General features: G+C 43.1%; 1 protein-coding gene and 2 long non-coding RNA genes across 3 annotated transcripts in view; 2 read left to right on the top strand and 1 right to left on the bottom strand.

Annotated features, from left to right (window-relative positions):
• The first annotated feature begins 4 nt into the window (after positions 1 to 4).
• On the top strand, positions 5 to 16,338 carry LOC113844394 (uncharacterized). The gene is made up of 3 exons (XR_005266593.2): positions 5 to 302; positions 15,416 to 15,523; positions 15,777 to 16,338. It is a non-coding gene; the product is annotated as an uncharacterized lncRNA (long non-coding RNA).
• LOC140002800 (uncharacterized) lies at positions 384 to 11,551 on the bottom strand. Its single transcript, XR_011810342.1, has 4 exons — positions 11,277 to 11,551; positions 2,980 to 3,026; positions 730 to 807; positions 384 to 538 (listed from the first exon to the last, which is right to left on the bottom strand). It is a non-coding gene; the product is annotated as an uncharacterized lncRNA (long non-coding RNA).
• A 946-nt stretch (positions 16,339 to 17,284) lies between the features above and the next one.
• JMJD1C (jumonji domain containing 1C) overlaps positions 17,285 to 25,382 on the top strand; it is a 157,992-nt gene continuing 149,894 nt past the window's right edge. Inside the window, exon 1 of the mRNA XM_027463800.3 lies at positions 17,285 to 17,684. Within this exon, the coding sequence (XP_027319601.1) occupies positions 17,538 to 17,684 (147 nt within the window). The 5' untranslated portion in view covers positions 17,285 to 17,537. The remainder of the gene's footprint in view (positions 17,685 to 25,382) is intronic.

The following is a 25,382-nucleotide window of genomic DNA, read 5'->3' on the forward strand; positions in this document are numbered from 1 at the left end:
CCGCGCAGGCGCCCCGCGGCCCAGCGGGCCCCTCAGGGCGGCCCCGCCGCAGCGCCCCCCGGGCCGGTGGGGCCCGGCGATACCGTGAGGGGCCGCGGTGGCGGGCTGTGACCTGCCTGCGCCACCACTGGAAACACGGAATTTTTCTGGTCAATGTCTAACAAATGTCACGAGGTGACACCAGAAGCGATACATGCCGAAGTGCAGTGCTCCTGAACGTGCCGTTCAATTCTTGAAGCAGAGACACAGGAGAGCGTAGTTTTCACCAGCGTTCTTGCTGACACCGTAAATAACATTCCAAGGTCAGTATTGCAATCTGTAACAGAAGTTAATTCTTTAAAATGTCTTTAAGTAGGGATAATACACAGTTTGCGTACCACACAGTGAGAAGAAATGACCAGCACTTCATAAGCTATTGGCTTTTTCAGGTCAGACGCGCTAGGTCAGTGCAAGATGGTTTTTGTCCCACAGGCAAGTGCCAGAATTCCTCACCTACTCAAAGGAGTAAAATCCAGACAAAGGTATCTTCATTCCTCTGCTGCTGTCAAACACAAATCACACAGTCAAAAGGTTAAAAGTGATTTATCAAAAGAAGAAGCAGGGAAATAAAACACAGAGTGTTTCAACAATTGTAACACTCCAAAATATTTGCTATAGTTGTAAAACGTGAAATTTTAAGCTTGAAATCAGAAAGAGTACACAATAATGTAAAAACAAATGTATCCTTACCATGCAGGTGTTGAGATCTTGAAAGTGATATTGGCCATCTCGGGTGTCCCCCTACACTGTGATCTTTGATAGGGGAACCTGATACAGAAAAAGATAGAAAGGAGTTTGTCTGTGGGCAAATGAGACTACACCACTCATGAATCTTATCATTGAAACAGGCCTAACTTTGCATTCTATGAAAGCAGAAATCTGAACCACAATTTATATTCCCTTTGAATAAAAAGCCTTTCTGGTATTAGACTGCACAAAATGAACAACAAAGGATTTGAAATATGAATTAGCTCAAAGAGATTACATTTTAGACTCCAGTTCTGTAAACAATTCTGCAGAGGTGGATCCTGCTGCCCGCATAACGTTCTACAGGAGTTTGTAGCATTGCAACCCATCTAGAGCAAATTGCAAGACGCAAGCTTGAGTTTATATCATATTAAATAAGTATATAAGAGAATTCTTTACTCTAGGCAATTATGTTTGATAATATCTCAGAGAACCTTTCTAGGAAGAGAATGATACTCTTTTCTACTGTCCAAGATAAGTGTATACATTAATTCCATAGCTGCATATTTTATTTTGTCTGAAGTATGTTTAAGAGAAAACCACTCTTTTTTTGTATGAAGACATTTATTTTTCTTGTGTTTGTTGCCATGGCAATACCGTCTCTGGTGGAAAGCTAAATTTACATTTAAAGAGGCTTTTTTTTTTTAAAAAAAAAAAAAAAAAAAAAAAGGTAAGGGCAGATGGCTCCTAAGAGTAATTTATTTTGCTAAGAAGATTATGCTTCATTTCATAGAATCTTTTGAGACTTAACTCAGTGCAACAAACTTGGTGATGTTTGCCTGGCCCCCAGCAGACAAGCATGAGGATACCACATGGACTTCCTCGTTTTCCAGTTTGTACAGAATGATAATCCATGCTCCTGCACTGCAGAAACACAGGGAGTGGCAAAGCAAATTAAAACCATGCCATGTACTCATTCAAACCTGGGATGTCTTACCCATATGTCTATTTTTATGTAAGCAAAAGACTTACAGCTATCTCATTATAGGATATTTTTAAGTCCCCCACAAAAGCCACTTAATATAGCTAGAAGTCACTTTAAATAGTTGTAACAGTGTTTGGAAAATCACTGGTAAAGGTCAGCTGCCCTCAATTTTTTGAGCCACTTCTGTGTAATACAATGTATGTATACAAATGGTGTTTAACTTTCACCTCTTTTAGAGGTAAACAAACATTTTTTCTGGCATTGCAGCTGTGAAAACAGGAATTGGGCAACGTTTAGGAAGACACGAACTGGTTTGCAGACCAAGGAGTTCATGGGGTTCAGTCTCTGTGCTGTGAGGATAAGCTCCCTGAAGAGACACCATTTCCTTGCAGCTTCCAAACCACACATATGTTAATTGCAGTGCTTTTTTCTTTTTTATAACCTTGATTGTTTTATATGAACAGGTTCTAAATAAGTCTCAAATACAGAACTATTTGAAATTTTCATTCAAGGTCCAAACAAAAAGATAAACCATACTTGTCACAGTCATTGAATCATACTAGAGAAATTTTTTATTTTGGAGTCAGAATATGCAACAGATTATACCATTTTATTTGTTAAAACAACGGAATGTAAAATGGGCATACAGATGATTTTTTTTTCTTACAATACTCTAGGCTGATGTGTTTTTCATAACTGATTAATAATGAAAACATGGTTGTGGTTTATACTGCCTTCGAATATTTAACTCTCCTTGTATTTTTCCTATATATGAAACAAACAGCTAAGGTTGGCTGTGATCACAGACCAAGTAGTCCTACTGCCTTAACGGGATTTCATCTCCAAGAGCAACTATTGGGCAACAGTGGGGGCATTTCATGAAATCAAAGTATCTGAAGCTTTTGCAAATGATTCTGGATGTGACACTTCTTGCTTACATATGTCACATCCTCACAGCGCAGCAGTGGAACACAGCAAAGCTAGTTGGTATCAAACACAGCTGTCTCTTAAAGGACTTGTGCAATACAGGCATATACAATGTACCAAGAGACTGTAAGTTTACTTGCAGAAATACATTTTAATGGAAAATTTGTTTAATGGGAAATTTATTAATATTCCAAATTATGAAAGAGAAACATCTAAATAGGGAGGGAAAAAAAAAGTTGAGATGCGTTTCTGCATATATTTTTTTTAATCTGGTAGGTTTAACCACTGTTGTTGTCTCAGTTTTATCTTTCACTATCTGACATTCCTTTTAAAACTCTTACCTCAGTATTCATGAGTAAAGTTCTTCCCAGGATATTTGCAGATCCACCTGCAAATGCAAAATCTGAAAGTTCAAACAACATCAGGTACAGGATATTGGTAAATTTGTGGTCTGTTTTTTTGTTTTTTTCCTCACTTTTCTGAATTTTGGGATGCTGACAATTTTAATTAGTACCGAATTTTAAGCAATACAGAAGTTGGAGTTAAAAAAAAGCATCAAACTGAAGTTATGGGATGACCTAACTCCATACTACTGGGAATTTTTTTCAAGCAGAGGGAAGTTAGTAAATGCAAGAACAGACTCAGAGATTCTCCACTCCTCCTTCCACCCCACAAGAATACGGAGAGATATATCTATCACTCTACATCCACCAAAACAGCCCTTCTGTCAATAAAAAGCTATATCACTTCCATCATTCCAACATGAGACAGTTTTGAGTGCAGCACAATAGAATATAATCAGGCAATTCAGGTAGAATCTGATCTGAGTATAAAATAACAAATATTAGATGTCCTCTGTGTATTTTTTTTTAACACAACTAATTTACTTTGCTGTTAAAAGGCATATCATACAACTGTTGATTAATTGTATCAGTTTTCAAAGACCAGTTGCTATGATGGTTGCAATGGGTTAAATACATCCAGTAACTTGTTTCCCAGCGGAAACATAAGAGCACCCCTTAGATTTTTTTTCTTGAGGGAAATGTGATCTAAAAAGGAAGGGGAAAGTTCAGAACAGTTCCATTTGAGACTTGTATTTCTGGCAGCAGTCATATGTCCATCCTACCTTATTGCTTCCATTTGGAGTTTAAAACATGTGAGATGCAGCCCTGCAAGGGCGAGCAGAGGCAACAGGGAGGAGCTCATTTCCAGATTGCCAGGAGCACCTGAGAGACCCTCACAAAGCAAGAGGCTGCTATGCCTATCACTCGCTACTTCAGTATTGATAAGCTATAGAAAGAAAGGATTTTGACATGCTTTGCACATAGACCTGCAGACATTACTTATTAGGTAAAGTGTAACCACACACCAGGGTTATATACAAGTACATCTCAATAGGGTAGTCCACAAAACAGATTAGCATAAATTATTTTCCCTCTCTCTCCATATAGAGTGACATTAAAGATGGTAACTTGTTCAGAAGCTGCAGCTCAATGTTATAGTAAATATATGCCTCTCATGAGGGCAAACCCATTTTAAAAAATGGGATACACATACTCTGGTATCTGATGATCCGCCTTCTCTTTGTGTTTTGAAATCTGCGTACTGAGACATAGACCAAAGCCACATTATTCCTTCCTGTCTGGGTAATATCATCTCAGCATCTATATTCCACTGCTACTTGTGATGCATCAAATTTAATAATTATAGCAATATGTTGGAGATTTTTTTTTTAAATACACTTTCTGCTTTTGATGTTTCTGATCGCTATGGAAATCTTATGCTATTTTATAGTCTGCTGACTAAGCTCATATGCACACCAGCTGCATTTTATCAAGGAACAATGTTTGCCTTTTGAACTAGCTGATAGATTTTACTTTAAATGAAGATGAGATATACATTCTTTGGCAACATTTAGAACCTTGTTCAGCACAATATCCATTTGCAGAAAGTCATAGCCTCCAGCTAAACGGTGCACCAACCCACAGCCATCAGCCCGAAAGAGGCAGGGGGGAAGTGTCCCAGAACCAGAAAGGATATCTGATGAATAACACAACCAGGATCATTCCATGTCATTTGGGTAGATATCTGTAGAAGCAACAGATTACATGCCTAGGGCTGTATTTACTAGTCATTACCCTGCTGGGAATGTTTAGTATGAAAGTTAAACTGACTCAAGGAATATTCAGAACTTTTTATCCTGTCTCCCACAAATATAGAACAAAGATTGTTATTTTCCTTTTGCAGCAACTTTAAAACTAGCTAGGAGAGTTACTCACATGGAACACCTCTGCGAGCCTATGAACAACTGAAAGTTACTCTTCAACCAGCTGACATATGTCTACCCTGTTTTTCCTAATGAGGTCTAATCAAAACTACTGACCACCAAATGCATTTAAGGAAGCCATTTCATTATGCAGTATCCTGATTTTTGATGGAGCAGTGCTTTCTGTCTCCTCATTTCTTAAGTTCCTTTTGTTTCAAGGATTTTGCTCTCTGTATTCTATCCTAAATTGGGTAAAGATCTCTTTCTACAAATCTTAAAACTGGAAGTGAGTATCAAATCATTTCATCTGACTTCAAAGACGCAGAAATCCTTTATTTATGTTTTGAGTCAGATCACCTTTGTTTTCCTGAAGAGTTATTGCAGACAAAGGATATTGATTTGAGGCATCAGAACACAGTGTTTTATCAGTAAATTGTTTTTCCCTTAGAGGAAACTAGGAGCATGCTTTTAAACTTGGAATTTGCTTGTCTTTTCTAGTTATGGGTTCTTGCTATGCCCTAAGTGATAGATTAAAGAGCGCTTTTGCACCCATTATCTCTCCACAATGATTTATGCATGCTTAAGTCACCTTTCAATTTTCCGATGAGGTAAACTGCAAGCATCTTTAAACAGTTTTGTGTGTTTGTTTTTTTCCTAGTCCCTAAATGCTTTATAGTAGGTTTCTAGCTCTATCTACTTCCCTCCCCCCCACTGCACTTCCCTATACTGACACAGTGACTTGATTTCTCTCAACTCTGTATGACTTTGAATGACAGTTCTACCACCTACCCTTTCCCCTCATTAATAGATGTAACAATATGTTATCAACTCTATCACTTTGACATTTTGGGTGCTCTTTTTTTTTGTCCTTTATGATCCAGGCATCTTTCTTGTGTACTGCTTCTCAGTACTTTGCCTGTTCATCTCAAGGCTTCATTGGTCATCTCTTTCCTTACAGGGCTCACCTCCATGACAGTCTCAATCAAAGCATTTTTGTTTGTTTGTTTGTTTGTTTTTTGTTTGTTTGTTTTTGCATATATACCACAATCATACACAGAGTGCAGGTAGGTTAACAGCAACAGGATCATCAGCCCTTATACTGTGTCCAAATTTCTGTTTACGAAAATTGGAGGGTCAACATTCACTTCTACCTCACAGGGAACAAGTATTTACTTCTTATATGGAGAGTGACTGAGGCTAGCACCAAAGAAACCAGAGGCCATATGGAAAGAAACTTTGTTTGTTTTCTTGTGCAGCATTGCATATTGTGAACACCAAAATATATCTTTCTTTCACAGGTCCCATACTTGATATGGAAATAATTTATTTCTGCTTTACCATCCTCAGCAGCATGGAAGCCACCTTTTAGTTCTTTTCTCTGTTATTTTAATATTACATTACCAGCTAACATGGCAAGTTTTCGTACAATCTTGTGTACTTAGAATACAACTGCAAGCTGTTTAAGACATTAGCAGTAATTGTCCAAGGTTCGAAGCCTGCCTGGGGAACAGAGGGAGGCTCACGCAGGAATTTTATGCATTGCTGGAAATCCATACCAGACTGTATTACTTGCTTCAGAAGGCAGCTAGAATATGTGTCTTGCGCTAGGAACTTTGCCACCTTCTCTTTCCAAATAGCCTTTTAGTTCTTAGGAAAGTTGACTGTAGTTCCTCTGTGAAAAATGGAGCACAGACAGTCTTTCAGCCTGTCTAGACATTCTGGATGCTGAGTGTTTAATGTCCTGGTATAACATAGCTGGACTATAGCAGTGGAAAGTGATGAAGGCAGGAAAAACAATAGGCAGAAATTCTGGTTTAACAGGCATAAATACTCTGCTGCTTTAGCTGCTCAATGCTGGTAGCCTGCAAGAGGCTAGGGAACAATTACCTAGATTATGTCAAGGAAGCTCTGTCTAGACAACACACAACTTCTTACCACAGAGGTTCACCCTTTTTTGTATACCTATTTTCTCCCAGAAGTTACTTAAAAGTACTGCCAATTATTGAAAACTGACACCAAAAGTCACAGTCCCATAAGTCCAAAATGGGAATCAGAAGCTGGTTTCTTATGGTTTCATTTTTACCATATTGCTGTCTGGATACAATTCTTTTTTTTTTTTTTTCTTTTACTTCAATCCTCACTCCCAGTTTTGTAGAACAATTCACCAAGATACATGAAAACAGAAATAGCACACAGGAAAACAATTACACATCTCAGAGTGCAACCCAAAAATCAGGAATCACATCAGCTGATTTCTGAAGTATTTAGGAGCACTAGCTGCACAAACGATTGATGTCCAACAATCAAGTGTGTTGATGAGCTGAATGAAGAAACATGAAATCACCTCTATGGCTCTGAGTGGCCATTGAATTTGATTAAGTGGTTGACCCACTTGGTTCTCAGATAAAAATCAAGTACCAAGCTCCATGAGCCTTGTCACTGAACAAGTTCTGTCTCTTTTTAAAAAAAAATGAAAAAGATGCTAATATTTTACTTTATTTCCCTGCAGATGAGTTGCACTACAACTGTAAACAACACTAAAAATCTCTTATATTAACAACTTCAGTTTTCAGTTGGACTAGGAATTACCAGCATGTGCTTTCAGCCTCATTTTTTATAATGAAGTTAATGTAAACAACATGAAACAGTGTTGAATTGCTGGGATATAACTTATGCACAGGGTTCAAAGCAGAATAAAACATGAGAAAATTGGAAATGGCATGAGGCTTTGAGGCCTACACAAGGTGCTTTGTTATAACCATTTCCTTGAACTTTTATTTTGTCCTTCTGTTGTCAGTAGTTTCAGAAGAAAAAAAGGCAGTGGATTTGCATTGCATTAGGGTGTTTGGGAGTCTCAAATTACAGATTTACTAAGAGCTGTTTGAGGCCTCATCCTACAAAGGGATATCACTCCCCAGTCCAGGACATCACTCCCCAATCCAGGACACCAGTGCAGCCACACCAGCTGGCTCACCACCTTCCTCAGACCTTTACCTTTCTGAATCATCTCAAGCCAGGCTCAGTTCAGTCATGTAAGTTCTGGTTCAGGTAAGTAGCTTCACTGGAATTACAATGCCAGCAGAACTGACTTCTAAGCATTTCCTGAAGTCCAAGTTACTTATAGAGCGTTTCTATACAGGCCAGCTTGTGCCAGGGAAGTGTTCTCTCATTACAGTTCAGATCACAACTCAGTGTTTCATAATTTGGAGCCCTCTTTAGATGTGGGCATATGGAAGAATGTTCCCATTAGTTACTGCTACAGCTCAATAATACCAGAGCAAAGTTTTGTGGAAATTGTATTGTGATTAAGAGGAAGAAGGAAGGAAAAAAAAAGAGACAAACCAGGACACAAGATTGATTTTTCCACTTGCTATTCTTCCTTTTTCTCCCTCCCTCCCTTCAGCTATTTTTAATAGTAGGGCTTACTTGGTTTTGGCCTATTACTGCTGAAGCATGATCAGATTCTAAATATAGAAGTTGTCGAGGTGAATCAGTACTACAGTACTCCAGACCCCAGGCTGGAGTCGGGTTCTGAGACTTAGGGCTTGATACTGGCAGCAAACCCACCTTCAGTTCACTCGCTGAAGACTGAAGGGAGGGAGGTCTCCTGCATGTGGTTGTGCCCTGCACACAGCCACCTGCACACACCTTGCTGAAGTTTCCTCAGCAGACATTGTATTGAGAAAATTTTGGCTATTAGAATCTACACATTCTAAAGCAGATTCCTTTGGATTCCTGCTTGGCATTCTGTAAGATATCACAGGACAGAACCAGATAAGTGCTTGTATAGATAGAAATTTGAGAAGACCCATTTCTGAAATTGAGTAGAAATTTCAGGTCCAGAAGTCACACACAACAGAAAAAAGACATACAGAGAATGTGATTCCCCTACTAAATAAAACAGCAAGGCAGATACCTGCAACTGCTGAGGTCTGAGTACAGCCTTTCTCCACTAATCCTTCTATCCAACAAGGTTTTTCCCAATTCAGTCATGTTTACTGTCAGTTGATGCCTCAGCAACATATCAGATGCTTTTATAAATTGTTGACCTTTACAGTTAGGGCTTACCTGGGGGAGAGAAATAACTGCTTGTTTTATTCCTACACCCACAGAGCTAGTTTGCTGAAGAGATATTTGCTGGCTGAACTTTGACCAACCAGACCATGAAAACAGACTGATTCTAGTCTAGAGAGTCACTAGGACTAAGGAAGCATAAGGGACTAGCAGAGTGGCAGCGAGGGTAAGTGTAGCAAGCAGTTAGCATTTCTGGGCTGGAAAGCCATGGAATATAACTCAGGGTGATGATGTGGACAGAGAAGTGGATGTCTCCAACACCACAGCGTCAATGACTGTATAACGTGGACTTGAAGATATTTATATAAATAACAGCAGTTGCTGAAACTGAAATACAGGAAACCCCATCTCAACATAATACACAAGTCCCACTGTGTGAGCAGTTCAACACTGGAACAGGTTGCCCAGAGAGGCTGTGAAGTCTCCAGTCTCGGAGACATTCAAAGCCTGATAGGACAAGTTTCTGAGCAACCTCTGTTGTGGGTGATCCTGCTCTGAGCAGGGGGGGGCAGACTAGACAGTCTCCAGAGGTCCTTTCCAGTATCATCTAGTCTGTAACCCCGAGGCAATCTCTTTATTCAATTAAATGACACTGCAACAAACAAACACAATCTTCTGCTCTTTAGTCCAAGACAACAGGCAAGTCCTTCCTCATCTCTCAGCTCATGTAGGTCTGCACCTTTTCAGGCTGTCATTAGAAGATGTAATGTTTCATTACTGTTCTTGCAGTAAGGACAGCCTTAAATCAATTCCCTTTCCAGGGCTAGTTTTAAGTATAGCCTGAACAAATGTGACAGACAGACCCTGGAACACTCCTAATAAGAACAGCAAATGAATTGAAGAAGTTACTGGCTCTGTAGAAAATTTGTGATGGTTTTAATTTGGATAACAGTACCAGGAAAAAAAAATAAGGAAACCCTGTTGCTTAATCAGCATGGAATCAGTAACATCAATTTGCATCCTGTACACTATGAAATATTAAGAATATCCTTGTCAAAGAGGTAAATGTTGTTAAATAATGGCTATTACTCAACTCTAGAACATAGCCGTAATTTGTTGCCTTTTCTGACACAGAAATTGAACAAGACAGGTAGTTGGAATATAAGAAAGAAACCCTTGTATCAATTTGAATGCAATTTAGAGCCAGTTTGCTGGCAGGAAGAAAGAAGAAACATCATCTCATTAATAAAAAAAGCAGTCAGAAAGGTTTGTTAAAAGGGTAGTTACCACATGTGATAGTTACTGGTTTGGACAAACCTGATATCAACCAATCCTCTTGTCATGACGCATAGATTACGATATATCAACAGTGCTACAGTTACGTCAAGAAAATGCAAATAGATTTGTATAACAAAGTAGTAAGAGAATGATGCTAAAAATAAACAGAACAAAGAAATTGAAGAGGAGTGATAGTATAGAGCCTAAAAAAAAAAAAGGTGTTAAAGGAACTTTTTTTTTTAAATGGTTTTCTATGAACTTCTCTTTCTACCTTGATTTCAGAAAGACCCAGCTACTTTTGTTCCCTCTCTCCCCCCTACCAGAGGGGATAGCCATAAGTAGTAAGTTCAAGTAATTTTCCCTAGTTAGTACATAATAACTGATAGCTAAACTCAGCTATTTTTCATCTCAGATTTAGACCTTTGACAGCCCCACAAACTTCTCATTAGCTCTTTGTTGTGTAGTAGTATGCAAAGCTATTTCCTTGCTATAACTATTACCTGCTTTAGTTTTACCAGGGTGATAACAACAGCCAAACTATTTCAACCTAAAGCAGCTGTGAGCAAAAGGGCCTTCTTCCAAGTGTCAACCTCCCAGAAATATATGTATGAACCAGAAGAAAAATCAGTAGACAGGAAGTTACTTGTATGAGAACAACAGTACAAACCTTACTACTGACTTTTTTTTTTTAGTGTGTGTGAGAAGTTTTAAGATAAATATTCAGAGATTTACACAGACTGCTAATCAGATTATAAAGCTTTGTCCCCTTAAGTTAGAGTTGTTGAGAGTGCTCTTGAGACCTCACAAATTCAAGCAGTTGAAACAGAAGGTTCTAGTTGCTTATTTTCCTACGTTGCCTTTATTAGTTAGGGTCTAACACCATATAGCAGTGATCTCTAGCAAGGATAAGAAATCTGATCCACCTCTTAATTAATTCAAAAAGCACATGCACAGTTATTATAGTGGTAACTATAGTATCTACTGATAAAATGATGTACTTAAACATCTTTCACTCATCATAGAAGTTCTCCAATAATATTTGAGTGACTGATATATCTTAAAACCAGTGTGACAGCTTACCATTTAGAAATAATACTTGTCTTCATACATGTATATCTTTTACAATTGTCCATCTGCTAATGTTAGAAGTCTACTCACTGTAAAAATACGGAGATAACAATAAAAAACAATTCAGTATTATGTAAAAATAATAAAAAAAATACATTCTAGATAACAACAAGTTGGTGCTTTAGGAGATTGTGAGAAAAAATAGTATTTCCACATAGCTAGGTATACTACTACCTAACCCACTGTTAGTAGTAGTGAAACACTTAGTAGTTCTTAAATAGCTCAGGTTTGTATAGGCAAAAGCTCTCTTTAAGTTAAAGGTTTCTGAGAAATCAATTTATTCATTTTAAGCGTGATTGGTTTCAGGTTTGGTGTGTGAGCAATCAACAGAAGAAATTAGCATTGGGCCTGGGGGTAGTTGGGTGAAAGGAAGGCCTTATCAGGAGGAATGTTAGTGCATTGGTATTGCTGAAGCTACTCAGGGTCTGAATACACTGGAACTCTTCTGGACTTCTGTGGGTAGATCCCCTCACCTAAAAATAATTTGTTCTCAGTTCTTATGCTTCCTTCTGGGTATTATAACATGCATTGTCCCAGGAGAACATTGCAGGAGAGCCCTGTTAGGGGCTGACAGATCTGAATGCCTTCTACACTGTGCCTAAAGCTCAGTCTGTGTCTAAGAACTACCAAAGCCTCAAGCTGGCAGCAGAAGCTTGCTAAAAGGTAGGAAAGAAACTTGCCTGGAAACTTAACATTACTGGGATGGCCCAGAGTAGTCACACAAATTTTATACTGCTGCAGCCTGTTTTTGCTCTGAACGCTTCCATCTCCACTGACATACATTAAGCCAGCTAGGAAACAGTAGTACCTTGATCTCTGTCGTGAAGCAAATGAGAATATTTCCAACCCCTGAAAATTTCCCTCCAAGCAAATTCAAAAGGTCATTCAAAATTCCAAAGGTTGGATGATCCAGCCTCACATTCGGGACAAAGCAGGACCAAAGCAGGAAGTTTCACCTTAGGAATTAAGCCTGTAGGTATTCAGGGAAAAGTGCAGACTGACAACTTTGTTATCTCTCTTCTTCCCGCCCTGTTTTTTGTCTCTATTGGTTGTAAACTCATGGGGAGCAAAAGACTGTTTCTTACCAAACTGTTATGTTGGTCTAATGATGCTGTACCCTCGGGTTGCAATTAAATAATTACTGCAGAAAGTGTTAAAGATACTGCTATTCCCTAGCTGGAGGGAGGATGCCGGCCCCCGTGGCAGTGGGTAAAGTGTGAGTAGAGCTCTGCAGCTTTAGGGCAAAAGTCCAAGGAAACAACAGAAACTGCTCCTGTGGCTTTGTTGGGCTGGGTCAATTGTGTATTTAAAATAGATGGGGGATACGCTTGAGATCTGTTTTGTTGGCTCAACTGTAAAACAATAGAACATGTTTGAGGAAGACAAGAAGAAAGGGGTTGCTATGGATGGGTTAATGTTTTAAGATGTCCTCAAATTTTTGAGGAAGGGGTTGTATAAAAGGTAATATTAATTTATTCAGACCTCTTTTGGAGATACTTCCTTAACTTGAATAAAAAGTAATTCTGGAGTCACAGCGTATTGAGTATTAATCTAGACTACAAATTCACTGTAAACCTTCTTATTGTCAGTGTTGACAAAGGGGCACCATGTGAATTGCAGTGTTTTGTAGTACGCTTGTGGTTGGAGTGATTTGCAAAAGCAATAAGCTGACATCTTCTTTCTTTGTGTGTTGTGGCAACAGCTAGGGTGATGTTGAGGAAGTCCTGCAGGTAATACCCAGGCATGGCGTGTGTGTGTGTGTGCTGTAGTTACCTGTCGTGTAAATACTGCAGTAAATTTGCATCAATTTTATGAGTAAGAAGGTCAAGAGACAGGAAAAGATTAGGAGTGGTCAACCAGCAGCCCTGAATGCAGCTGTGGACAGTCAGCCAGGTAAGTCATAGTGAATCACCGCACGGAGTGTTAAGTGGCAGTGTTGGGGATGTCATCCCCTGGGACTCATGTCTTACGGGAATGCACCTCTGCACTTTCTGCATTATTCTCTGTACATGCATTAAATCGGTGCATTTAAGTAATGTTTTTTGTACTGAGCCTTTGTCCCATTAAGTGCTCAAGGATTGTCTCACCACTCTGTTATGTGTTCAAGGAAGGCATTTTCGGTAGGATGCATTCAGAAAAGCCCTAGGACACTATGCATAACGTAAAAGTAATATAGGTATAAGCCAGAAGTTAGGTTTAGTTCTGTAGGGGAAATGACTGGCGTTTGAGGAATACTTTTTTTTTTTTTTTTTTTATCTTGACTATGGTTTTACTTAAGCTAGGAAACTTTTTAAAACCAGATAATACAAGTTGCTACTAAGTATAGATTCTTAATTTCCTGGTTTCCTGGTGGTGAACCTTTGGAAACATTAAATGTGACCTCGTAAGTTTCTGATAAATTACAGATTCAGAGGAACCTGACATTTACTATCTTCCAAGGAAAGGTAAAATAGATCTAAAAGTAGAGAGTGTAGAATTTCAGGTATAGCTGAATTCAGGTATAGCTAACATTTGTTCTGCTTAGGAGTTGTGACTGTGACAAGTCATTTTCCCTTCCTCACTGAACTTTCCTCACTGCAAAGTGGAAATAACCATTTTTAAATGTAGTATTTATCTGCATGCAGAAGGTGCAATTACTGCCAACGCAGGCTGTGCTATGCTTCAACTTCAAAGTTAGAAATAGCTCCTCATAAAGATCTTAATTTTGCAACTGACCTATGTGTATAGTTTCAGGGAAGTGGGACTGAAAATATTTTGGTATAAATAAGTAATTTAGCAATCTGTGCCACTTAAAGGATACTGTTAATAACATTACATACATGATAGCCTTTTCAGGTGATTAAACGTCCAGCTGAAGTAGGGTAAATAGCTATGGAAGCCATTTGCTGAAGATAGAAACAGCACCATCAATATCTTTCCAAATACAGCAAAAGATGGAAGATGCTGTGATTTTGAAATCATGGAAATAGCTGTTCTTGTTGCTTGAAGGGATAGAAAACAGTCTTGTTTCCCCCACCTTCCTATTCCTGTCCCTTTGTGTCAGGGCGAAGTTGACTGGCTCAGGTGGTTAATGCTGGGCAGATGTGACTTGAGTGAGAAAGGATTGACCCAGCAAGTCATCCCTAGCATCAGCGTGATTTTTCTTTTGTTGTGATGGCTGAACATTTTTTTTTATTATTATTATTTTTTGCTTTGCCTGTAAATCTTGGTACCTAAAGCAATCAGTTGCTGCATTAAAGCTGCACCAGGACTGTGTGCAAGTACAACAGGAGAGTTTCCCTGTGGTAGGTTCCCTGAGAAAAACCCCCTACCCTGGGGTCCAGCCTCGGACACCTCAATTACAAAGGGCTAGGGTGGGAGGTGAGCTGAGGGGGAGTTGAGGGTGGCCTGAGGTGGGGTGGGGATTGCACAGAAATGGCAAGAGCCTGAGTCAATGTGATCTGGGGTGTGCTTAGAGGGGCACAGCTGGGCCTCTTGGGCTCATGGACCTGGTGTGTGGCCCAAGGTCCCCAGCGCTGTGGAGATCTGGGGAAGTAGGAGAGTTTACCAACTAGTTTCTGTTTTGTAGTGAGAAGCCGCAGAAGCAGTAAGGTGTGGTAGTGGGAGAGCTTGTCAGGATTCCTTCTAATTTATGGGTTTAGACATTTTGCTTTGATTTTGCCTGCTATTCTCCAAACCTGAAAATGTCAGCTGTGTTTTGGTATTGCCTGCAAGTGCCTGGCTCTCAGTGCTGCTGCTAAGCTAAAAGGATGATGATTTCTCTGGCCTTTTTAGAGTAATTTGAGAGGAGGCTTCCTTATGCTATTTTCTTCAGAGGATGCATCAATTCAAACTGCCCTTAATCCTTTCAATCCTGCAGATTATGGTGTTTTGGATCTTCAGTTCAAGTATTGCATAATACTTCGCAAGGAAATAGAGGAGGTGTTGCTTTGAAAGGGGATTGATGTATTGGTTTGATGCCTGCAAAGCTTCTGAGGAAGGGAGAAATCCCACTGCAGCGTGACAGAGCACTGGCTGTCCAAAAGCTAGTCTCTGTGCATCTGTGGGGTTTAGGCCACAGCACAGCATTGCTGGTTTATGTTTGGTTGCAGCTGGAGACTGAGAGTCGATTGATCTGCATCCTGAACATCTTGTGCTCCTGTGGTTTCCAGCACCTGGCAGAGATGTGAGGAGAGGAGGAAGAAGCTGAGAAGAAATGGGTAAGTGAACAGGAGCTGAGAAAATGTTACTGAAGGTGGAGAACGGGTCCCATGGGTCTCGTGTGCACCGATCCACCTGAACATGGTCACTTCGGCATTCCCGAAGCATGTGCAGGTAACAAAAGTTGTTGAAAGCTGATGACTTTTTGGAAAAAGAAGGGCTTGAGATGTGGGGTGGCCGGAGATGGAGGCTGCCCTGGCCCTGTGCCGTGATGCCTTCTGTTGAGCCTTTTTCTCCTGGGCTGTGTGACAGGCTGGTCAGAGGCAGCACCGTGCTCGGTGGTGTGCTGGGGAGCTGAGCGAGGGTCCTGCCCATCTCGCTCGGCACCGGGGAGCTGGTGATGGGAATTCACACCTAACCATCCACCTAACTTGGTCTAACAGTTCTTATCGCCTGGAAATCCCACTGAAATGATAGAGTGGTGAGCAATAGCCTGTGGTGAATTCTGAACTGTACTAGGGTGTAATGCTGGTGTCATCACTTTGAGATGAATTCTTGGAATGAATAGAAGACATTTAATAATATAGTTGTATCTGATAAATTCCAATCTTTGTCTATTATATCATGTAACTCAGCTTTTGGGGCATATTTTATGGTTTGTTACACACTAATGTAATCTACTTAAGTGTATAATTCTGTAGTAATCTCAAATTACTCTTTGGCTAAACAGGAGGGAATCTAATAAAACTATAAAGAGTTCTGATATGATTAATATTTATTTAGTTGTCCTTGTAACTGCTTTTTTAAACTGCTTATGAGTAACTGCTCTATAAGGATAATTTTTGCACATTCTGCAAGACTGCCTTTTTTTGGTCCCTGGTAGCATTACTTTGAAATGTGGATGAAGATCTCCTTTCGTCTAGCTGTGATGTGGTTTGTCCTGCAGATCCTAAGGAGCACACCTTACACATCTGTACCTGATGTCCTATGTGCATCCCTACCCTGCTGCTGAGGCGATGTTAGGCAGCTATAGGTTCTTACATAAAGGTCCTGTGAGTTATTCCAACGCTGTGAACAAATGTGCTGGATGACAAATTGATTGTTTTTTGCTTTGTTAATTAACTTCACTTGTACCAGAAGTTATTTGTTCCTCTGCAGTATCTGGGAATGTGCTAAGAGGGCACTCCTGACTTATTGCCCTTGCCTCCTAATCTTATTTTTCACAAGTGCGCTGTTCAAATTTACTCCCCGGTGCTGGCTGAGCGATGATTAACTCGCTCTATTGAAAGCAAGCGGCCCAGCAAAGAAAGGCCGAAGTTTGTGAAAGCTCTGCCTGGAGATAAGGCGAAGGAAAATACGTTCACCGTGGGATTACCACAGCCCGATGCCGGGCTGCGCCGCTAAACGCTGACGGGAGAGGGGGGAGGCACAGGGGGGCCGTGACAGGGGCCGGGGGGGCTCTGAGGGGCGGCTCGGGGGGCTGCGGCTGAGGGGCGCGGGCCTGCGGCACCTCAGCAGGGGCTGTGCGGGGAAGATGGAGGGCGGGCTGCACAGCGGGGCCGGGGGCGCCTGAGGCAGCCGCGGGCCGGGCTCGGGGCCGAGGGGGCCGCTCCCGGGGCGGGCCGGGCGCTGAGGGCCCCGTGTGGGGGGAGCCCCGGGCGCGGACTCTTTGCGGCGGCGGCCGCTCGCCCCCCGCCCCGCGCTGCCTGGCGGAGGGAGACGGCGCGTGGTGCCGGTCGCCATGGCAGTGGGCTGCGGGGGCGGAGTGGTCGGGGCCGCAGCGCGGCGCTGAGGGCGGGCGGCGAGGGGAGGCGGAGGAGGAGGAGGCGGAGGAGGGAGCGCGCCCCCGGCCCCGGCCCCGGCCCCGCGCCTGTTTGTGGCAGGCGGCCGGCGGCGGAGCGGCCCCGCGGCGCCGGCCCGGCCGAGGGGCGCGGACCCGAGCCCGCGGCTGAGGCGAACGAGCCCCGCTCCGCTCCGCGCCTGCCCCCGCCATGGGCGGCCCGTAGGGGAGCGGGCTCGGCGCGGCGCGGCGGCTGGTGCGGTGCCTGCGCGGCGGCGGCGGCGGCGGCGGCCATGGCGGTGGAGACGCGGCCGGAGCTGGTGGGGAAGCGGTTCCTCTGCCTCGGCGGCGGCGGCGAGGAGCCGGCGGAGAGCGGGCGCTGGCGGGCAGGGGTCATCCGCGCCGTGTCGCAGCGGGACTCGCGCAGCGCCGAGCTGGCGGTAAGCGGCCGGGCCTGCGGCAGGAGGGGACGGCTCGGGACGGGCCGGGGCGGCGCGGGGACACGCCCGGGGACGCGGGGCCTGGGGGCCGGCGGGTGGAGCCGGACGGGGCCCGCTCCAGGGGCGGCGGGGCCGGCGGAGAGCGCGGCTCCAAATGGCACGGCCGGGGAGGCTCAGCTCGGCTCGGCACAGCACGGCTCGGCTCGGCTCGGCTCGGCTCGGCAGTGCTGCCCTGCGGAGCCCCGCGGCTGCAGGGGGCAGTGCCGCGGTGCCCTGCTCGGGGCTCAGCCCTGCCTGGCGCACGGGGTCTGCAGGATGCCCAGGAATCCCCGCATTCCTCCGCCCCGGGCTCCAAGCTTTGTGTTAGAGCGCATGTGACACTTGAAATGCCACTGCTGATTTTTTTTATTATTATTTTAATTTTACTATATGGTGCTGTTGTTTCTTCCTCTATCCTAGCCGTAACGCAGGCAGCGTGAAATGCCGTGTGTTTTCGCCCCTCGGCTCTCCGTGAGAATAGTCTAGAATACATTATTTTTAGAGCCCGCTTTGGGTGTTATTCTTGCAGGAGAGTATTCCCTACGAGCTTCACGCAGTTATGGAAACACTGAGTAACGTTTGGGGAGATGTGTACTAACATTTACAAGTCAGACCCGTAATTTGTAAACTCCACGAGCAGAGCTGCCATAAAGAGAGAAAGGGCACTCAAGCCAGGCGCCCAGGGCTTGGCTCCTTTATGTTAATCAGGCAACGCATGCTGCCTGCTGTAAACATGCCCTTGTCTTCCTAACTTTGGTATCCAAGGTTTTTTTTTCCTCAAATTCCCATTCCTTACAACCCCTGGTCGCTGAAGGAAGAGCTGTCACGCTGTGACGGGCTCCCGGGCAGGATGACTCAGGTGTGCCCACGCGCGTGGCGGAGCGCCCTGGGGACAGACCCCAGCTACCTGTGAGCATGGAGCCTGGGTGCAGTGCCTGGGTGCAGTGCAGCACTGGTGTGGCCGGGTTCCTTGCCATGCTATGCTGCGGGGGCTTGCTGGCCACTTGGGGTGCCGGAAGCCTGTGAGGGTTTTGGAGATGCTGCCTGGGTCTAATGAGTCCCAGGCAGTCCTGAGCTGCTGCAGGATCGCTGCTCCCACTGAGAGCAGTGTTTGGTTTTGCTCTCAGCTGTTCTCTGTCCCCAAGGCGCAAACAGGCATAAATCACAAAGGGAGAAGCGATAAGGTTTCTGTGAACAACAGGTAGCTTCTGGTGGTTAGGCTGTCCTGCAGTAGTGCTTACCGTGAACCTCTCATGAGTTGGATACTTGCTGGTAGCCATACCCACTTCCCCTGCCCGCAGTGAAGAACAGTGGTCTTTTTCTGTCAGGCCCAGTTCCACGCGTACCACCAGAGCCGGGTAGCGCTGCTCCTAGCCTCCATGGCTTTCCTTTCAGGTGGTCGTCCCTAGGAATAGCTCCAGACCCTTCTGTTACTCATCACTGGGCTGAAATCGTAATTCTCCTTGACAGTTGCATTGCTGCCCACAGGGCGCAGCATAAAGATGTTGGAACTGATTTTTTTTATATCAATTTTGCATATTCCTGGTCCCTCTGAGCTGGGTGGCCTTTGCAAAAGTACAGACAATGCCCTCCTCTGCAGGAAGGGAGGAGGAGGAGAGTATCAGTGGGCATTTTCAAGATAGCTGCAAAGCAACTAGAGCTGAATTACCTTTTTTATTCCTGGCTTCACAAGGAAGCATCATTTACACCATCTCGGTGTCTTTTAATTCTTAATAAGTGTGAACCCCTCTGTTGGTTTCAACCAATTAAAGAGCATGGAGTGGTCTGATAAAAAGATTACCTTCACCCCAGCCTGTGAAAGCTGACATCTGAGAAGCGAGTGCCCTTTTCCACCAAAAAAAAAAAAAAAAACAGGGAAGGAGGTCACAACATTGCATGCGCTGCGCCTGGAAGCGAAGGTGGTTTCCAGCTGGCCGGCCAGCATGCGCACAACTTCAAACCGCTCCGGCATATGCTGCCCTGTGCTCCGCGCTGTGCCCAGGTAGGTGGGCCATGGGGGACGGAGCTGCTGCTAGGTGGAGGTGGGCCGAAGGGCACAAGAAAGAGCTGAGTTAACAAAGCCGTGAGGGTAAGCGTGAGTACTTGGAAAGGAATTTATGGGCAAACGGAGAGTTTGTTCAAGTGGAGGATTTAGGAACGCGTTGTAAAACATGGAGGCAACTGACGTAATTAATGTGAAGTGGCCACTGGGCTTTGTAGGAGCAAACCCATCAGAAACCAAGCTTTGTTAGGTGGGCTGTAAACAGAACAACCCCTTACATCATGAGCTGCAGCCCTGAGTGCTGGGCTGTCCCTTCGGCTGGTGAGCAGGCAAATGGAGACTCCAGTTATGGTACTTAGTTTCATGGTTGTAGTTTTATGAATAAATTCCTGAATGTTTTCCTAGTTGAAATTGCTGTCCTGGTAGTAAAATGAAGAAGAATTGTCCATTACTCAGTATCTTCTTCTGACAAGGCATCTCCAACTCCCTGAAAGTATGCTAAATAACTGCTTCCTTATGCTGTTTGTGATTGCAGCATAGTTGGTACGTACTCTTTAGTATTAAAAAAAAAAAGGGGGGGGGGAAGGGGGGGAAGAAAATACCAAAGCAGCTCTTCTCTCGTTATTTTATTGAAATTTGCATTTATCACTTTTCCTATTGAGGTATCACTTGTGGGGAATACAGTGAGAACCAGTAGCGCTGGTTGGGAGTACTGTTGGTCTTTGGAAGATGACTGCTCTTGTTCTTGAATGCTTAGACCCTTTGTGCCAGGGTCTGGGACCCATGCCTCTTCGTTAGTCATTCTGTAGTGTTTACAGATGTTTAAAAACACCTGCTGTACATGTGCAATGGATGCAAGTTAATCCAGGAGTTTTCTTGATAATTTTCATGGTCTGAATCACAACTTGATCCTGATCAAGTTGTAGACCCCCTGATCTTTCATTCCTGGACATTCCTGTTGCATGGAGAGCATTTATTAAAACTAAAGAGAGGTGGTGGTGGTGGGGGGGGAAGTCTCATATTTATGTGTACCTATCTATCTGTATTCCACTATTATTATTGAGAAAATTCATATCTACTTTGCTGTTTTTAAGTAGCAGTGGGTGTTATTAGATGTAGCTGGGAACTCTTTATTTCTCCTTACTGCTAACTGCCTGGAAAAGTCTGTACACGGCTATGATGGCAGTGATCAATCTGCGCAAATAAAGAAATAGCCAGGAGGAAAGAGGTGGAGTTGATGCCATTTGATCTCCCTGCTCTTTGCTATCCTGTAAGAATGGCTTTCTGGGGCACAGGTTGCAAAATGCCTATTTAATCACTACTGCTGGGGTTTGACATGGCCATGGCACATATGCTTTCCTATGTTGTGCTTAAAATGTGTTTATATATATATTTTTAAATTTAATTAAGTTTAATTGTGCTTACTGGAACTAGTTCAGAGTTTAAGTTTTCAAGGTTTGCAGTTGTATATGGAATCTAGTCATATATCCCATCTCTATGGCTTCTCTGTATGAGAGAATGGAAATAGGTTTTCAAACACAGCGTGCAACCCTTAACAAGAAATAGCTATGTTGTTGTGATTTGTAATTGCCTTTGCTTCTATTAATGGGTGAGTTTTGCTGCCATGACATCTACACAGTGGAAGATAAAATAAAGAATTAAATACTTTGGGAGTCTTGTGATAGGCTGAGGTAACGTTTAGCGATGCATTGTGGCAAGAAGTCATCACCCTCATTGTGTTAGACATCTTGTACGTACATCCTTCATAAAGCCCTAATATTTAGGGCTTAAAGCCATTGCTTCACTTTTATTTACATTAAAACTGGTAAGCTACAGTGGGGGAAAATACATTAACCATTTGGGTAAGCCATGTTTTCTTGGTATCTAGAAACAAGGAATCGTTAAAAATCCAGTTGCCTACTAAAGCCATTGGAAGGGAATAGTGGCGGGCCGTGCGTCGTGCAACTGGCTTGCCCTCACATCATCACGACACAAGTTCACAACCCATAATGGAAACTTATCAGTACTGAATTAAAGTAAGTTATTTTTGAGAAGTATTCTATATGCTGAGAGTCTCTCATGAAAAGATGAAGTTAAATTTGTTTTCCCTGTGCATGGAGATGTTCTTCTCCTTTTTTTTTTTTTTTATGGCCTGGAATTCAATCTGAAACTTTATGACAAAGCCATGCTGCATTCATAGGCACAGATTTGCACTTGTGTGTTACATTTTCTGCTATTTTTAGTGTGGTGTTTGTATGTTCTCCCGTTATCCTTTCACTAAGCTAGTATTTAGAGTGAAACAGTATATTTTTTTAATGCATTTAAGTTATTCTGTTTAAAATTGAACATTTTCTTCATTTCTTATTTTAGTATTACATGCTTAGCAGCTTTTACTTGTTAACCTTGTAATAATCTGAAGGATGCAGAAAAATCTTCAATAAAACTATTGTATAAAGTAAAATAAGCAATGTGCTTTCAAGTAGTTGTGTATAGCTTGTTGGTGGTTAGTGGAATTTAAAAACATGACATAGTTCTGTACTAGCATCTGGGTTAAAGATGAAGAGCACATTGTGGGTGAGAAGCCTGTCACGTTATTTACTCCAGCTCTGGGAGATGATGTTAAAAACCTGCCACGGTTCATCACATAGCTGCCACCTCTGCATCCAGACCGGGGATATTGTTGCAGGATGCATTTTGTGTGAGTTTTGAATTTGGTTTGAAATGAGTGGGAGAAAAAGCAATGTGGATTTAGACGCTTACCAGTTGTTTCTACTGTTCTGAATCAGTGCTGAAGCCAAGCAGAGTCTTGTAAGTTACGGTGCATATCAGCTGGGCAATCTCTTCTTGGCTCAGCAGTAAAGAAAACTTCCTTTTTCCTTTCTGTTTCTAATGAGATTGAGTTTGTCATCCTGTGTCTGTGAATGTCACCTCATCTGTCTTCCAGAGTTAGTCCAGTTGGTGTTCAGTTTCCTCGTAATTTCACATAAAGATCAAACGTGGGAGTTATGGACTGCAAGGATTCAGAGCTTTGTGCCCTGCTTCTCTTCCTCTTTGCTTTTGTGCTAATTGAAGTTTGAGCCTGTAGATCAACAAATAAATAAGCTGATGGATTTTGAGGAAGGTTTTTGTAAATATGAAGATTGCAAACAGAATTTAGGTGTCCCAGTCTAGGGGGCAGGTTAATTAATCAGCTTGATTATTAATTTGCTACATAATTTCAAAGTAATCAGTAGATCAGCAGAGTGAGATATGGAAAGGGGAAGGTTTGATCCTCTACTTAAATCTTTCAGAAGACATTCATAAAGATTTATTGGGTAGTTGTCCATCTAGAAAGCATTCACTCTTGCTGTGGATGTGCCATGCGTACAGATAATTTGTTATTCCATATTCACGATCCATCATTTTTTCTCATTCCAGCAGTTCATGTGAAGCTTTGGAGGTGTCTTGACAAGGCTGGTGCACAGTCATGTTAGGCCTCTCAGAGATGATCAGCCACTTCATAAAAAGCCGTTCATTCTGGGCAGGTGCTGAGATCTCAAAACCTGCCTGAGAACATCAGAGCTTTTATGGCAATGAAAGTAATGGGAGGGGAAAGTAGTGCTTCTGAAACGTGTCCAGAAATAAGCTCAGCTCTTTCTGCTTTACTCTTGGCGAGCTGCAGAGATGTTTACTTACCCAGTGGTCTTGAAGCTCTTCTGGGATCAGGCTTGACCTTCCTTCTCAGTAGGACTGAAGAAGCTGCTTCTGCTTTCTCTGGAGGGAAGTGAGTGGTGATCATCTTCAGAAGTTGACCTGCAGCTGGCAACAAGGTGGCTGTCGCAGAGTGGCATAGTGCTGTAACGTGACTTCCTTGCTGGGCTTCATGCTCTGGATGCTGGCGTTCAGTGCTGCTGCAGGAATGGTTTCCGTCCCAGCTTTTTGAGGCTCTGCATGGGTGTGCGTAGTCCTTCTAGAGATACTTTCATTCGTGGCTAAAGTAATGCCGTGTTCCTTCATCGTGTTGACCTACTCAGAAGTTGCTGCCATTAGTTGACGTGTGTCGTTCGCATATACCATTAACTCTCACTTCATAAGATACAATGAGAGTGGAGGAACCAGAAGAATCTCAGAGATTTTGCTGTGTTTTGTTTTCGAGACTTTTTTTTTGAACGTTTTCATTGATGGAGGTTTTCCTTTTTTAACTTTTGCTCTTTAAGCAGCTGTTACTGCTTGTCAGAATTGAGTGGAATGGAGGAATTTAACCTAGTGGTTAGGGAGTTGCCTCTGTGCAGAGAGAAAGTGGTTTTGTGCTAATTCACAGGCTCCGTAAGGAGCTTCGTGGGCACAGCAGATGTAGGGTAAACATTAAGGCCTCTAGCTTGGCTCTCCCATGGCAACCTTTTTAGAAGTTTTGGAGACTGTGGTTCCACAGACATTTCTCTTGGTGGCACTGCTGGCTTAATTTTTTAACCCTGAACAGTTTCCTTTCAGCTCACCATCTGGCCCTCCAAGCTGTGGTACCGAGGCTGGGGAGGTGGTGTGGGATCAGCCGGCGGCAAGTGGCTGAGGGCAGGAGCAGCTTGAGCTGGTGCCATTTCCTGGAGAAAAGGCTCTGGACCTGTGGCCTAACGAAGGGGTTGAAAGCTGGCTTAGATACCTCTGAGAGTTGTGGTTGCTGGAGCCAGTCCTTGTGTCCCAACCTGCTCAGCTGTCATGCAGGGAGTTGGTACTGCAGATGAACTGGCATTTGTTCGCTCAGGAAGAATAAATTATTCTTGCACTCGATTAAGGAAATGTATCTCCAAACAATGTGTAACGTGATCGTTCCGTGTCTGTTGCTGCTATACTTGCTTGCGAAGGCAAGTTTTGGAAAAACAGATGTGAAGTCAAACCCTTTGAGGGAAACTTAAGCATCTCTATGTTAAAATGCACATGCCTCTGATGCCTCAGTGGAGTGCTGCATGCAATATTTGTACATGAATGTGATGTTTGCATGTTCCCATCAGCGCTGGGACCACCCCAGACGTTGCAGTGCCTGCAGTTCGCAGTGCTGCTTGCAGCAGCGCCTAGGTGTGATGGGTGCTGCTGACCTACGGTGAGGTTGGCTCACCAGGTTTTACTTCCTTGCGAAGGGCACAGGGCTCTTCAGTAAATCATCACCTAAAATCTGGCGTGCGGTTGCTCTGTGAAAGACAGACCACGTGCTGGTGGCCCAAGCTACATCTTGGTAGTCCCATGTGGCTGGTGAGGAAAGAACAGAAAGCTGGATTTTGGAGGAACGCTGGCAAAGGGGGCTCATTTTGAAACAGTCCTCCAGCATGTTTCCTTGCTTCTTCCTCTTCTTGGCTTCTCTTCCTTCCTGAAACGCGGCATGTAAACTTACCACTTTTCAAAATAAACAGAAAGCCCCCAAACTGTTAGCAACCAGACAAATTTATTGGCACAATCATAGGAAATGGATGATTTAAATGAGTTGCTATTGATAATCTTGTGAACGGGAGTTCCTTTGTCTGGAGTTTGCTGGTAATCTGTAGCTTTTCTTGTCTCATATTTCTTTTTGAAGCAGAACGAGATGACTTTGGTTCTGTAGCCCTGGTCACCCTTGGCAGCTTGATCATTGTAGGCAGATAGGTGGGCACACAAGCGAAGGTGTGGGGAGAGCAGTTTCTGGGCGAAGA

Source organism: Anas platyrhynchos, chromosome 6, assembly GCF_047663525.1.
Source record: "Anas platyrhynchos isolate ZD024472 breed Pekin duck chromosome 6, IASCAAS_PekinDuck_T2T, whole genome shotgun sequence".
NCBI lineage: Eukaryota > Metazoa > Chordata > Aves > Anseriformes > Anatidae > Anas > Anas platyrhynchos.